This window comes from Bos javanicus, chromosome 5, assembly GCF_032452875.1.
Source record: "Bos javanicus breed banteng chromosome 5, ARS-OSU_banteng_1.0, whole genome shotgun sequence".
Lineage (NCBI taxonomy): Eukaryota > Metazoa > Chordata > Mammalia > Artiodactyla > Bovidae > Bos > Bos javanicus.
Window position 1 is genome coordinate 31,594,430 of NC_083872.1, and position 13,939 is coordinate 31,608,368.

Below are 13,939 nucleotides of genomic sequence, written 5' to 3' on the forward strand. Positions count from 1 at the left end.
CACTTTTTCTGGTTGTGCCGATTGAATAGTGTAGTTAAGAGTCAGCGATGTGGTAAGCACTAAATTATTAATAAAATGAAATTATTAATTTATTTTATTCCTTTAAATTGGTTCAGCGTGGCGAATCATTAGTGTTTTCGAGGATTTAGCTACGCGTTTAAGCTTTTCAAATGGGTAAATTATACTACTACCAACGAATTCAAGAGCTTCCGGTGGCTGTATGTTACGATATACGATAGGGCTACTCGCTTTGATTACTTTTTTCGGTTTTTCACACTCTTACCCATTTTCTCTGTCAAGTTCTCTATCCGCCTCGTTTTGTACAGCTACCACCTTCACAAGCGAAATTCTCCGAGAAACCGCCGCGCGGCGCGAGGGCGGGAGCCCCATCCACCCACAGCCTTTGCCTCGCTCCCTCGCTCATGGCGCGAAGGCTCAAAATAGTTCTCGCGAGAGGAGACACTTTTTTTTTTTTTTTAAAGCGGAGCTCCTAACCCCACCTTGCCTCTCCAGGGTCACATGACTGGCGCCTGCGTCCTAGAACCAAGGTTTTTCTGATCGCCTACTGGCTGTTAACTCGGAGGCAGGCTGACCAGGGGTCCATTCCGGAAGTAGATCCTTTAACTAGCACTTCCTCCCCGGAAGCGTGTCACAACCTAGCCGTCCGGCCTTTGCGGAAGTTCGTCACGTCGCAGTTGCCCCCGCTCAGCGGATGTGTGTCGCCGCTTAGGTGACGCTGAGAAGTGCTTGCAGCCGCCGCCGCTGCCTTCTGGTTGAAGCACTATGGAGGGAGAGAGGAAGAACAACAATAAACGGTGGTATTTTACTCGAGAACAACTGGAAAATAGCCCGTCTCGTCGTTTTGGCTTGGATCCAGATAAAGAACTTTCTAATCGCCAGCAGGCGGCCAATCTGCTCCAGGACATGGGCCAACGTCTCAACGTGTATCCTTGCGGCCTAGGCCTTCGGCCTCGGAGTCAGTCCCGCCCTGCTCTGCTTCCAGTCTTCAAGGTCTGTTAGACGAGAAGAGGGTGGGCAAGGACTGGGGGTCTAGTTAGGAGAGCCTACGATGGGCAAAAGTTAAGTGTTCGCGAGAGGGAAGCGAGGCGGAGTTAATTTCCCGCTCGCTCACCCGTGCCACCAGCCTTGGTGGGAATGCGTTTCCTTCCCACTTTGTATTTTAAAGTAGTAGTAGTACCATTTCGGTGTGTTGTGATCTCCTGTTCTGGTGACTTTGAGATTCTGCTTTTCTGTTACGCCCAAAGTGTCTAGTGGAGGTTTCACTGTTGACGGCTGCCTTCTTAAACTTACTGTGTAAAGAGAGTTTTGAGAAATTTCAGTGCCTGAAGGTCTTATTAAAAGGGTGGCCTAGAATTAATACCCCAGCTTTGGCTTAAAATCCATTCCTTCCCCTTACTGGTTGTTTAAGACTGGTTTATAAAATGAGATGATACCTCTTGAATTTGATTTCTATGCCCAGCAAAATATTTGGCACTTATATGTTCAAAAAGTAGTTACTGTTGAGAGTTTTACAGTATTTCAGAGAAAGGAACGATGTCAGTTTAGTTTGTAGGCAGGTAGACTTACAGATCTAATGTTCTGAAAAATCCTTTATGAAATTCTGGGGTTTTAAGTTACTCAAAATGCTAATGTATATTCGTTTTTCTCATATTTAAACGATTTAGTGGGATTTTTTTTTCCCTTTAAGTGTTTTGGTCAGAAAGCCTACTCATTTTGTAGCAGAGAAAGCTGTAGAGTTTTGAAGTTCTTTCCACTTAGGAAGTAAAAATTTGTTTTTGGGCGCAACTTCCATTTAAATGTGTTGCTGGCTGTATATTTAAGGTTGTCCTCACTTGAAAAAAGGTGTCTTTGGTGCCCATATTCAGTTTGTTTCCTAAGCATCCAGTCAGTACTGAGTTAGAAAATTTTTTTTTAATTCTGTTTTAGTGTATCCTAGTATTTTCCTTATGTGTGTATTATTGTGGTACTGTCTCAACTCTGTGTGCTCAGTCGTGTTCCACTCTTTGTGGCCCCATGGACTGTAGCCTACCAGGCTCCTCTGCCCATAAAAATTTCCAGGCTAGAATACTGGAGAGGGGTGCTATTTCCTACGGGGAGAGGGGAGGGGGAGAATCTTCCTGACCCAGGGATTGTTCTTGTGTCTATTGCGTCTCCTGCATTGACAGGCAGTTTCTTTACCACTAGGGCCACCTGGGAAGCCCCCATCTCTGTATATCCCACATTGTTTTCTGAGGTCTTTTTAAGTAAGGCATTCAGAAATTTCCCTTTTCAAGAGAACCCTTGGACAGTGTTGGTGGTAGTGTATATTGGTGCAGTCATTGTGGAAAACCAAATAGAGGTTTCTCAAAAAGCTAAAAATTGAATTACTATATGACCCAGCAATTCCACGCCTAGGTATATATCTGAAAAAACAAAGACACTCATTTGGAAATATATGAGCACCCAGTTGTTCATAGCAGCATTGCTTATAGTTGCCACGATATGGTAGCAAACTGAATGTTCATGGACAGATGAATGGGTAAAGAATAGGTGGTATATATAGGCAATGGAATACTGTTTAGCTATAAAAAAAGTATGAAGTAATGCCGTTTACAGCAACGTGGATGGACCTAGAGGTTATCATACTCAGTGAAATAGAAAGGAAAAGACAAATATATGTTATTTACATGTGGAACCTAAGGAATACAACTGGTGGAAACAAAAAGGTAGACTCACAGATCTAGAGAACCAACTAATGGTTAGCAGTGGGGAGAGGTGAGGGGGCAATGTAAGGGTGGGGAGCGGGAGGTACAAACTACTGGGTGTGAGGTAGACTCCAAGGGTGTATTTTACAACAAGAGGAATATAGCCAGTATTCTGTAGAAATTGGAAATGGAACATAATCTTTAAAAATTGTGTTAAAAATTAAAATAGAAATTTTTCTTTTCCGTGAATATCAAATAATTCATTAAATACCAAGGTGTTTCTGGTCCCAGGGATCACCTTATGAGAAGGTTTTGTTGCCAGAGGGAAGTAGAACTGAAAAGTTAATTGCTGGAGCTTAGAAGATGAGGAGATTAGTGGAAACATACCTAGGAGGAAATCAGTCCTGAATGTTCATTAGAAGGACTGGTGCTGAAGTTGAAGCTCCAATACTTTGGTCACCTGATGCGAAGAACTGACTCATTTGAAAAGACCCTGATGCTGGGAAAGATTGAAGGCAGGAGGAGAGGGGACGACAGAGGATGAGATGGCTAGATGGCATCACTGACTCAGTGGACATGAGTGTGAGCAAGCTCCAGGAGATGGTAAAAGGGAAGCCTGGTGACACAACTGAACAGCAACCTAGGGGGCAGATCAGGGAGGGCGAGGACAGATCAGGGCAGGGTGTTGTAAATCAGTGTGAAGAGAGATTCTGTGATAATGGATCACCTTGGCAGGATTTTCAGTAGACAGGTGACAGGTTTAGGTCTTAAATAGTTTTGTTTGTATTCCTTCTTGATCCACACATATTGAGACCTTGTTTATTAATTCAGCAAGTTTATAGTGAATACCTGTATCATAGAAGGCATTGTGTTAAGTGTCAATAGTTTGATGAAAACATTTGCTTTTTAATTCTGAGAGGCAAGTATGATATCTTTTTTTAAAATTGAAGAATTACAATGATTGATTTCCAACATTGTCTTAGTTTCTGGTGTACAGCAAAGTGATTTAGTTATATGTATATATAAATATCCTTTTCCATTATGGTTTTTTACAGGATATTGAATATAGTTCCCTATGCTGTTATCTGTTTGGTTATATATATATATATAGTTGTTTGTATACTAATGCCAGGCTCCTAATTTATTCTCTCCTGCCCTCTTTCTTCTTTGCTAACTATAGTTTGTTTTGTATGTCTGTGAGTCTGTTTCTGTTTCATAAATAAGTTCATTTGTGTCATTTTAGGTTCCACATAAAAGTGGTATCATATGGTATTTGTCTTTCTCTTTCTGACTTCACTAAGTATGATAATCTCTAGGTCCATCCATGTGGCTACAAAGGGCATTATTTCATTCTTTTTTATGGCTGAGTAATACTCCATTGTGTATATGCACCACATCTTCTTTATCCATTCATCTGTCCATGGACCTTTAGGTTGTTTCCATGCCTTGGCTTTTGTAAATAGTGCTGCTGTGAACATTAGGGTGCATGTATCTTTTTGAATTAGAAGAATTTTCTATGAATATATGCCTAGGAGTGGGATTGCTTGATCATATGGCAACTCTGTGTTTAGTTTTTTTGAGGAACCTCCATACTGTTTTTCATAGTGGCAGCATCAGTTTACATTCCCCCCAATAGGGTAGAGAATTCCCTTTCTCCACACCCCAAAGAGGTAAGTATGATTTTCATTTAAGAGCATCTACTGTGCTTGGCTGCATGGTCCTTTTGGGGACATGTAGAGATTGTATTTTGGGGATTGTACTGTCTGTTTTGGGACCTTAACTTGAACGTTTTAGCTCACAATTGACCATCAACACTGCTATAGTGTACATGCATCGATTCTACATGATTCAGTCCTTTACACAGTTCCATCGAAATGTAAGTATAATTTTTTTATATGGTATAATTCTTTTGTGATTAATTTCAGCTTCATATTTCTTTTGTGGTTGATCTTTGCTGCTGAACTGGGGTTTGAAGTTTAGAATTTAGTATTGATCGCTTTCATTGTAATCACACTGCTATTCTGAATCCAGCCTTCTAGTTTTCCTGTTTAGTGTCTAGCTACTTGTTTAGCTTTAGTGCATTCTTAGAGTAGGTGGATTCTCTAATAGATCATTGAACACTTAGAGTTAACATTTTTGGTTTGGGAGAGTAGTGTTAAAGGGGAAACTAACTTAAGTGTAACTTTTGAACTGGTTAATAATACAGGCACAGGAAAACAAGTGAATGTTAGTCATTTACATTTTCTAAAAATATTTGAAAAGAGTCCAATCAGTGTCTGGTTGGAAGGGGAAGGTACATTATGTGATGACTGGGTGATGACTTTTAAGAGGAGAAAAATAAAATAATAGTAATAAAGGGATTTTTTTTTTCTGGACAGAATTGTAAATAATGCTATTTTCAGTTTTGCTACCTGAAATGGTCCTATTTAACATTATTGTAAATGACTTGGAAGCAAGTGCATAGTGATATTCCAATTGCAGGTAAGAATATATTTGTTTAATAAAATCACAAGATAATAGGGCTGAACTTGATGAATACTTCATGTGGATTTATGAGTCAAATATTTCATTTTTTTTTTTTTTTAAGAAAAAGTTATGTTTTGAGGTAAGGTGTTTCAGACTTACCCTTAGGATAATAGGGTTTAAATTCTCTTTTTTATGCCATAGAAAAAGAAATTGAAAAGCAAGATATTAGTGGACTCATTATTGGGAATAATTGTACAGGAAACCCTTGAGATTTATGGATTAAATATTCCCAATTTTTGCAGATTGTTCAGTCATTTTGGCTGTTTCCTATCTTTAACCCCTCTACCTCCTCTGATTGCCAGGAACACATTCTTCTTAAGAGAGAGAAGCATTTATTGAGGCTGTCTGATAGCTCTAGAAGAGAAAGTAGTGGATAAAAAATGGTATATGAAGAGGAAGTCTATTGCTGTCTTGCCCATTCTAAAAGTTTTCTACATTTCTTTTATTATGGTAAAGATTTGAAATCCAGGGTGAAATACATCTCACATCAATTTGTCCACTCTATGCATGAGTGTGTATTTATATATATATATGTATGTGTGTGTGTGTGTGTATGTATGTATGTATGGGCTTCCCTGATGGCTCAGTGGTAAGGAATCCACCTGCCAGTGCAGGAGATGCGGTTTCAGTCCCTGGGTCAGGAAGATCCCCTGGAGAAGGAAATGGCAACCCATTCCAGTATTCTTGCCTGGGAAATCTCATGGACAGAGGAGCCTGGCTGGCTACAGTCCATGGGGTCAGGAAAGAGTCGGACACTACTCAGTGACTAAACAGTAATGTGTGTGGGTGTGTTTCCCCTGCTTTACCTTTTAAATTACATCTTGTCTTATTTTCTATGTATTTATCTTAGCAAGGACAGAGACTCACTTTTCTGTGTATCCTCTAAAGCATCTTCAGTAAACTTAATGAATGAATGATCTGGTAATTATCCAATATAGAGATATTCTTTTGGATTTCAGTACCTTTTCGAGAATCCATTGATTCTTTTAATTTGGGGTTATTGATCCTCTTCAGAGAACTGATTTTAGGAACATTCTGGAATTAATGGATGAAAAATATGACTCCTGTAGGATGTTAATTCTAAGGGTTTAGCTGTGGTAAGTCCAAATTCAAATTTAAGGGGATTTAGTACATTGTGGCATTGATATATAGTATGTCCTGTAAAGTGCTCATACATTTTTCTTGTTAATTTTTTCTTATTACAAAGGTAATAAATGGTTGTGGTAAAAATTAATACAAGCGTGTGTAATGTAGAAAGTAAAAGCTCATCTGTAATCCCATCCTCCAAAAGTAACTTTTGATAAACATTTCGACAGTAGTGTCTTAGGCCTTTTTTTGTGCCTGTAGTACCAGCATTTATGTATTTCTATAAAAATCACTTGTTACTATACTACTCTTATGCAATTGCCTTTTATCACTTAACAGTATATGTACTGGGCATTTTCTTGTTATTTTAAATGGCCACATAGTATTTGAGTAGTTCCTATAATTTATTTTACCAGCTTTTGATTGGTGGATGTTTGGGTGGTTTATAGTTTATTGTATTATAAATAATTTATATAAGATAGTCTGGTAAACATGACTGTTTTATAAGTTCCAATAGATGGAATTGTGTCCAAGGGTATGCATTTAAAATATTTTTGTTGTGTCTATTTGCTCTACTGAAAGATTATACCAGCATACATTGTTTCCAGCACTGTGGAAGACTGTTCTTTTCTCTCCATCCTCACTAATAACAAATACTCATTCTTTCAGGAAATACTATTTGTCAAGTACTACAGCAGGGATAGAGTGGTGAGCAAGATAGTGGGAGTCCTATTTTCTGAATTTACATTTCTTCAGTTAGTGAAGTTGAACGTCTTATGCCTGTTGGTCATTGTTCTTCTTATGAAATTGAAGAATTGACTTAAAAATTTTAATGAGGTGGATGAAACTGGAGCCTATTATACAGAGTGAAGTAAGCCAGAAAGAAAAACACCAATACAGTATACTAACGCATATATATGGAATTTAGAAAGACGGTAACAATAACCCTGTATACGAGACAGCAAAAGAGACACTGATGTATAGAACAGTCTTTTGGACTCTGTGGGAGAGGGAGAGGGTGGGATGATTTGGGAGAATGGCATTGAAACATGTATAATATATATGAAACAAGTCGCCAGTCCAGGTTCAATGCACAATACTGGATGCTTGGGGCTGGTGCACTGGGACGACGCAGAGGGATGGTATGGGGAGGGAGGAGGGAGGAGGGTTCAGGAAAAAAAAAAAAATTCTCTGTTGATTCTTTATACCCCTATTTTATTTTGATTTTCTCATCTATCAAAGCTGTGTGCCATGTGCCGTGAATACTTTTCTTGTTTTGTTGTAACTCTTTTATAGTGTTTCGGAGCCTATAGCTCTTGCCTTTTTAAAAAAAAATTTAAAAATCTTTATTGAGGTATAACGTAAAGCATGGGCTTCCCTGGTGGCTCAGTAGTAAAGAATCCACCTGCCAATGCAGGAGATGTGGGTTCAATCCCTGGGTCAGGAAGATCCCCTGGAGAAGGAAATGGCAACCCACTCCAGTATTCTTGCCTGGAAAATCCCATGGACAGAGGAGCTTTGCAGGCTACAGTCCATGGGGTCACAGAAGAGTCAGACAGGACTTAGCAACTAAACAACAATAGCAGCAACATAAAGCACTCAAGTCTGAGGTGCAGCACAATTGTTTTTTGCATTTTATTTATACATAACCTCCACTCAGAACAAGATACAGTGTATTTCCAATACCTTTGAAGAGAACTTACCTTTTGATTGTATAAATTGCATTCTTTTAGTGGACATGATTAAATGACTGGTTTATTTTTACTTAAATCCTGGCATTGCATTCTTTTTTTGAGAAGAAATTAAGCCTCACTATAGTCCATGGGGTCGCAAAGAGTTGGACACGACTGAGCGACTGAATTGAACTGAATTGAATTTCTATATATATACTATCTTAAATGTTTTCAAGTGGGGGAATGTAAAAGTAAAGGTGAGCAACTTGATGTGTGTGTATTTATGTTGCATTTTCTAACATTTGATTCACAGGTGTTGTAATAGCTGACAAATTTGGGTGTATATTACTCTCATTAACTGACTCTTAAAAGGTCAAGTTTAGTATTTCAAATCCTGATGCTGTGAAAGTGCTGCACTCAATATGTCAGCAAATTTGAAACACTCAGCAGTGGCCACAGGACTGGCAAAGGTCAGTTTTCATTCCAATCCCAAAGAAAGGCAATGCCAAAGAATGCTCAAACTCCTGCACAATTGTACTCATCTCACATGCTAGTAAAGTAATGCTCAGAATTCTCTAAGCCAGGCTTCAGCAATATGTGAACCATGAACTTCCAGATGTTCAAGCTGGTTTTCGAAAAGGCAGAGGAACCAGAGATCAAATTGCCAACATCCACTGGATCATTGAAAAAGCAAGAGAGTTCCAGAAAAACATCTATTTCTGCTTTATTGACTATGCCAAAACCTTTGACTGTGTGGATCACAATAAACTGGAAAATTCTGAATGAGATGGGAATACCAGACCACCTGACCTGCCTCTTGAGAAACCTGTATGCAGGCCAGGAAGCAACAGTTAGAACTGGACATGGAACAACAGACTGGTTCCAAATAGGAAAAGGAATATGTCAAGGCTGTATATTGTCACCCTGCTTATTTAACTTATATGCAGAGTACATCATGAGAAGTGCCAGGCTGGAGGAAGCACAAGCTGGAATCAAGATTGCCAGGAGAAGTATCAATAACCTCAGATATGCAGATGATGCTACCCTTATGGCAGAAAGTGAAGAAGAACTAAAGAGCCTTTTGATGAAAGTGAAAGAGGAGAGTGAAAAAGTTGGCTTAAATTTAGAAAACTAAGATCATGGCATCTGGTCGCATCACTTCATGGCAAATAGATGGGGAAACAGTACCTGACTTTATTTTTTTGGACATCCGATCTCATCATTTCATGGCAAATAGATGGGGAAACAGTGGCTGACTTTATATTTTTGGGCTCCAAAATCACTGCAGATGGTGATTGCAGCCATGAAATTGAAAGACTCTTATTCCTTGGAAGGAAATATGCTGTCCAACCTAGACAGCATATTAAAAAGCAGAGACATTACTTTGCCAACAAAGGTCCGTCTAGTCAAGGCTATACTTTTTCCAGTAGTCATGTATGGGTGTGAGAGTTGGACTATAAAGAAAGCTGAGCGCAGAAGAATTGATACTTTTGAACTGTGGTGTTGGAGAAGACTCTTGAGAGTCCCTTGGACTGCAGGGAGATCCAACCAGTCCATCCTAAAGGAAATCAGTCCTGAATATTCATTGGAAGGACTGATGTTGAAGCTGAAACTCCAATATTTTGGCCACCTGATGCAAAGATCTGACTCATTTGAAAAGACCATGATGTTGGGAACGATTGAAGGCAGGAGGAGAAGGGGACAGCGGGATGAGATGGTTGGATGCCATCACCGACTCAATGGACATGAGTTTGGGTAAACTCCGGGAATTGGTGATGGACAGGGAGGCCTGGCGTGCTGTGGTTCATGGGGTTGCAAAGAGTTGGACATGACTGAGTGACTGAACTGAATTGAGTGGTTAAGAGGATGATCTCTTGAGTCAGACACATCTCAATTTGGATCCTTGCTGCACTGCCTACAGCTCTTTGGCCTTGGGCAAGTTACCTTGGGCCTCAGTTTTCTCATCTCTTTGGAGTCAAAAATGGTGCCTACCTCATAGGATATAGGTGAATTAATTTGCAGAATGCCTGCACATAGCAAGTATTAGCTGGCATTATTACTGTTTATAATATGGACAAAATCTTACACTCTTAACTTGGCGTAAGAATTCCTTTTGAAACTACTTTTGATAGGAAAATACTTTGATAAACTAGCTTGGTGTATGATTGCATGAGGAGCAATGAGTATATGGTTGATTGCACAAAAATTAGGTTGAAATTTATCTGTTGCAGTCTTTCACTTAGATAGTGCCTTGTTAGACATTGCTTTTATTATATATATACATATATATATGTTAGATTCTTTCAAGTGTATTTTTAGATCCTTGAAGGCAAAGTTGTAGGCTTAATATCTTAGTATTGCCTTTGAGTTACCTTTTTCCTTCTCCCCTTTGTCCAATCAGTTATAAAGTCCTATTAATTTATATAATGGTACTGTTCTGTTTTTCTCACCCTATAAACATGTATTTTTATCATAAAATTAAAGAGGACAAATTAAAGGAGGTAATTATTTCTCTGTAACTCTGGTCTTCAGAGATAATCCTATTAACCTTTTGGCATGTATTTCCACTAGAACTTTTTTCTCTTCATGCAGTTACACACACACACACACACACACACACACACACACACACACACATATATTTACTGAAAACCTATTCATTTTTCCAAGGTGAAAACTGTATCTCTTTTTTCCTTTATTTCTACTGCTAGTGCCTATTCTAAACTTTGTTTCTTAGTGCTTGTATTAGTAAAATTTTCTCTTAGAAAAAGTAACTTAATGTATCTATCCTTTTTTCCTTTTAGTCCCATCTACCACTGGATTAATCTGTATAATTATTTCTTAAACTCTACATTTTTTTCCCCCAAAATGTTTAATGTCACTCTCTTCTTAAAAATCTTTTGTAGCCCACTCCAGTATTCTTGCCTGGAAAATCCCACGGACAGAGGAGCCTGGTGGGCTACAGTCCAAAGGGTCACAAAGAGTCAGACATGACTGAGCACGCACACACTCAATGGATGTTCAGAAATATATCAGAACTAGTCTTCCTGAACAAAAACTCTAAATAATTTTCAAATCTTTATTAGTTTAAAATATAACACTGTAAAAGATAAAGTCCATATTCTAAACTTTGGCACATGAACTTGTACGGTACCACAATTCTGGTGTAAAACGTTTTGCTTTAAAGTCAGTAGGGCCTAAAATCCTTAGATTTCTAAATGGTTAAAGGAAATCATAGGTTCTTAAATGTTTAATGAAAAATTTTATGTACAACAATTGTATTTGCTTGCTTGACCTTTTGCATTCAGTTTTTTGTGAGCCATTAAGGCGATCTCAAGCAATGTTCTCAACAACTCTAAATGCTGTTAGTACCATAACTTAGATCATTATTTATTATTATATCTTCCCGTTGAGAAATCTTTGTAATAAGCTGAGCTCTTAAATACTGACAGCTGGCCCAGAAATAAAGCATTTAGGATACATCAAAAGAAAAAAAAATCTTTTGTGACCTATATCCTTTTATTTATATCCTTTACTCAATGTACTGTTCACAATGTGCTTGATGCCCTAATTTCTCATGTCTTTGTTCACACCCATTTTCCTCTGGTTTTTCTTTGTTTTAAGGTCTAGTAGAATATTTGTAGCAAGCTCGATATACAACTGCAACAGATAAAAAGGAAGAGGATTATTATTCTGAATTGAATTTGTGGAGAAAAATATTTTCACAAAGTAATACAAATAAATATTAGAATTCTTATCAGTTATACTCAGTAAATAAATATTTCACTTCTATAAAATTATTTATTGTTTTCTTTAACTTCTGGTGAATTCTGTCTAGTTCATGCCATTGCCGTGTTTGATTCGCTGACATATTCTTATTAAGATTCTAGAGAAGTTCTGCTTCCTGAGATTTCCCAAATCACCAGGGTATGTTTATGTCCTATTCTGATTTCTTTTTTAGCATCTGAGTTTTCTGTCTTCTTGTGTATCGGCTTGACTTTTTTTTTGGCCTCACAGCATGGCTTGTGGGATCTTAGTTCCCCGAACAGGGATTGAACCTGGGGTCCCAGCAGTGAGAGCACTAATTAAAGTTTTGTGCTCTTCTCCATATGTAAGTATAATTGAGATAATATGCATACGATAGAATTCCTTCTTTTGATTTACAATTCACTGGTTCTTGGTATATTCAGAGGTCAGCAACCATCACCATGATCTAATTTCAGAACATGTACATCACCCCAGAAAGAAACCCCTCATACTTCAGCAGTCACTTCCATTTCTCTTTTCCCAGCCCCTGGCAACACTTGCTGATTCTGGACATTTCAATTTACTCCTTGTTTTGCCGAGAGTTTTACTTTCGTTTTAGATTTGAAGAATTCGTTAACAAAAGAAACCACTCTTTACCACAAATAAATTCAATTTTCTTATAGAAGGGTATTTGACCTAATTTAAATATACAATATTAAAAAACAACAACAACAACAACAGTAGAGAGAAGTAACAGAACTGGGCCGACAGCCTATATCCAGACTTGAACAGCACTGGCCAGTCTCTTGTTAACAGCAGTCTGGATCCCCAGTTGGAAGGATCCTGGGTCGTACGTCCACCCCACAGGTGAGACTTCAAATTGCAATTTTGGGGGCTCCTGTTTGTAATCTCAGGCTGCAAACTGATATCAGTTTGTGTGCAAAAAATGAGCTCTTGTGAGAATGTAACATTGTAAATATCATCTCCACATAGTTTTTGGTGACTGATAATAAAAATAATTTTAAAAGATTACTTCAAAAAGATGCAGCTCTAGTTTTACTTTAATTTTACAATGCTGTTTGTTTTATCTTCCTGAGTCTTAAGAATTTTTAGATGGGGAAGAGAGGCTGGCCAGGCCCTCAGGGGCTTAGGGATTTCAAGTCCTATTCCCTTTCTTCTCTAAAGTGCCGACTGACCTGATGGTAACACTTGATGTGCTTGTAGGCAGGCATGTAGTCCAGGCAGTGTCTGGGCAAGGTCAGAAGTGGGTCAGAGGCCTGCTCCCCTATTTCTGAACCCTGAACAAGACTCATCCTTACCAGTTGACCTCAGAATTGTTGAGGCTGAAGAGCATAGGAATAAGGCAGAGTAACATGAACAGTCTCTTTAATTCTGTAAGTCAAATAACAGTTCCAGATAGTCAATAGAAATAAAGTGATCATAGAAATATATAATGGGTTAAGCAGTGCAGAAAAGAATCTTTGAGCAGTAGGGGATTTAGTAAAGAAAAAGACCCACCATGAATGAGAAGTACGTTTTTGTACATCAACTCCTACATCCATTAAGTTACTGGCAGTTACAGTAGTAACAACAAAATGCTCTATTAAGGTATGATTATATTTATCTATGAAATTTTATAACTCTTTGATTCCTCGCAAAATCTTTCATAAAGGTTTTAAGGGGAAGCTAATACTGGGAACAGAGAGAGTAAGGAATAGGATTTGAGTCCACTATACCTAAGTTCTCATGGAGGAAAAGTAATAGGTGGTCCCCTTCCAATATAAATGATCAATATGTTAGGCATCTGGAAAAAGGGGTTCCTAGCTGAAACGTAGAAGTTAGTTTCTACATAACTGGTTACATACATACATACATACAAGTTGAGGGGCTATTTAAAAAAACATGGGATTTAGGGAAGATAGTCCATTCACAATACTTCATGAAGTTCTGTGATAAGTAGTGTTCCCAAATGTGAGATGTTGGTCCATTTAGCAGTCTCTTGGTAGCCTTATTATAGTCTGTCAGTAAGTGGTGCGATTATTAAAGTCCAAACAATTCCCAGTAAAATGCCACAACTAATACTCTCCCCCAGATACAATGAGTAACACATGAAATTGGTGTAATGTAACAGACAGATAAATTTTGTCCATAGAAAGTCAAAGTTAAGAAAGAACAGGCCTTGTTTGCAAGGCAGGTTATCCT

General features: G+C 38.3%; 2 protein-coding genes across 6 annotated transcripts in view; one reads left to right on the forward strand and one right to left on the reverse strand.

Annotated features, from left to right (window-relative positions):
• Nucleotides 1–472, reverse strand: part of SPMIP11 (sperm microtubule inner protein 11) — a 44,355-nt gene extending 43,883 nt beyond the window's left edge. For both annotated transcript variants that reach the window (XR_009736386.1, XM_061416300.1), the window contains exon 1: nucleotides 284–472. Coding sequence is in view for 1 of the 2 variants with exons in the window: in XM_061416300.1 (XP_061272284.1) it covers nucleotides 284–287 (4 nt within the window). In the remaining variant the exon portion in view is untranslated. The remainder of the gene's footprint in view (nucleotides 1–283) is intronic.
• Nucleotides 473–652: 180 nt separating this feature from the next.
• The window catches only part of CCNT1 (cyclin T1), a 40,725-nt gene continuing 27,438 nt past the window's right edge, over nucleotides 653–13,939 (forward strand). For 3 of the 4 annotated variants that reach the window (XR_009736385.1, XM_061416290.1, XM_061416293.1), the window contains exons 1-2: nucleotides 654–944; nucleotides 4,500–4,581. Coding sequence is in view for 3 of the 4 variants with exons in the window: in XM_061416290.1 (XP_061272274.1) it covers nucleotides 784–944; nucleotides 4,500–4,581 (243 nt within the window). In the remaining variant the exon portion in view is untranslated. Of the gene's footprint in view, nucleotides 945–4,499; nucleotides 4,582–13,939 lie in introns of all 4 variants that reach the window. The other variant, XM_061416291.1, reaches the window with a different exon arrangement.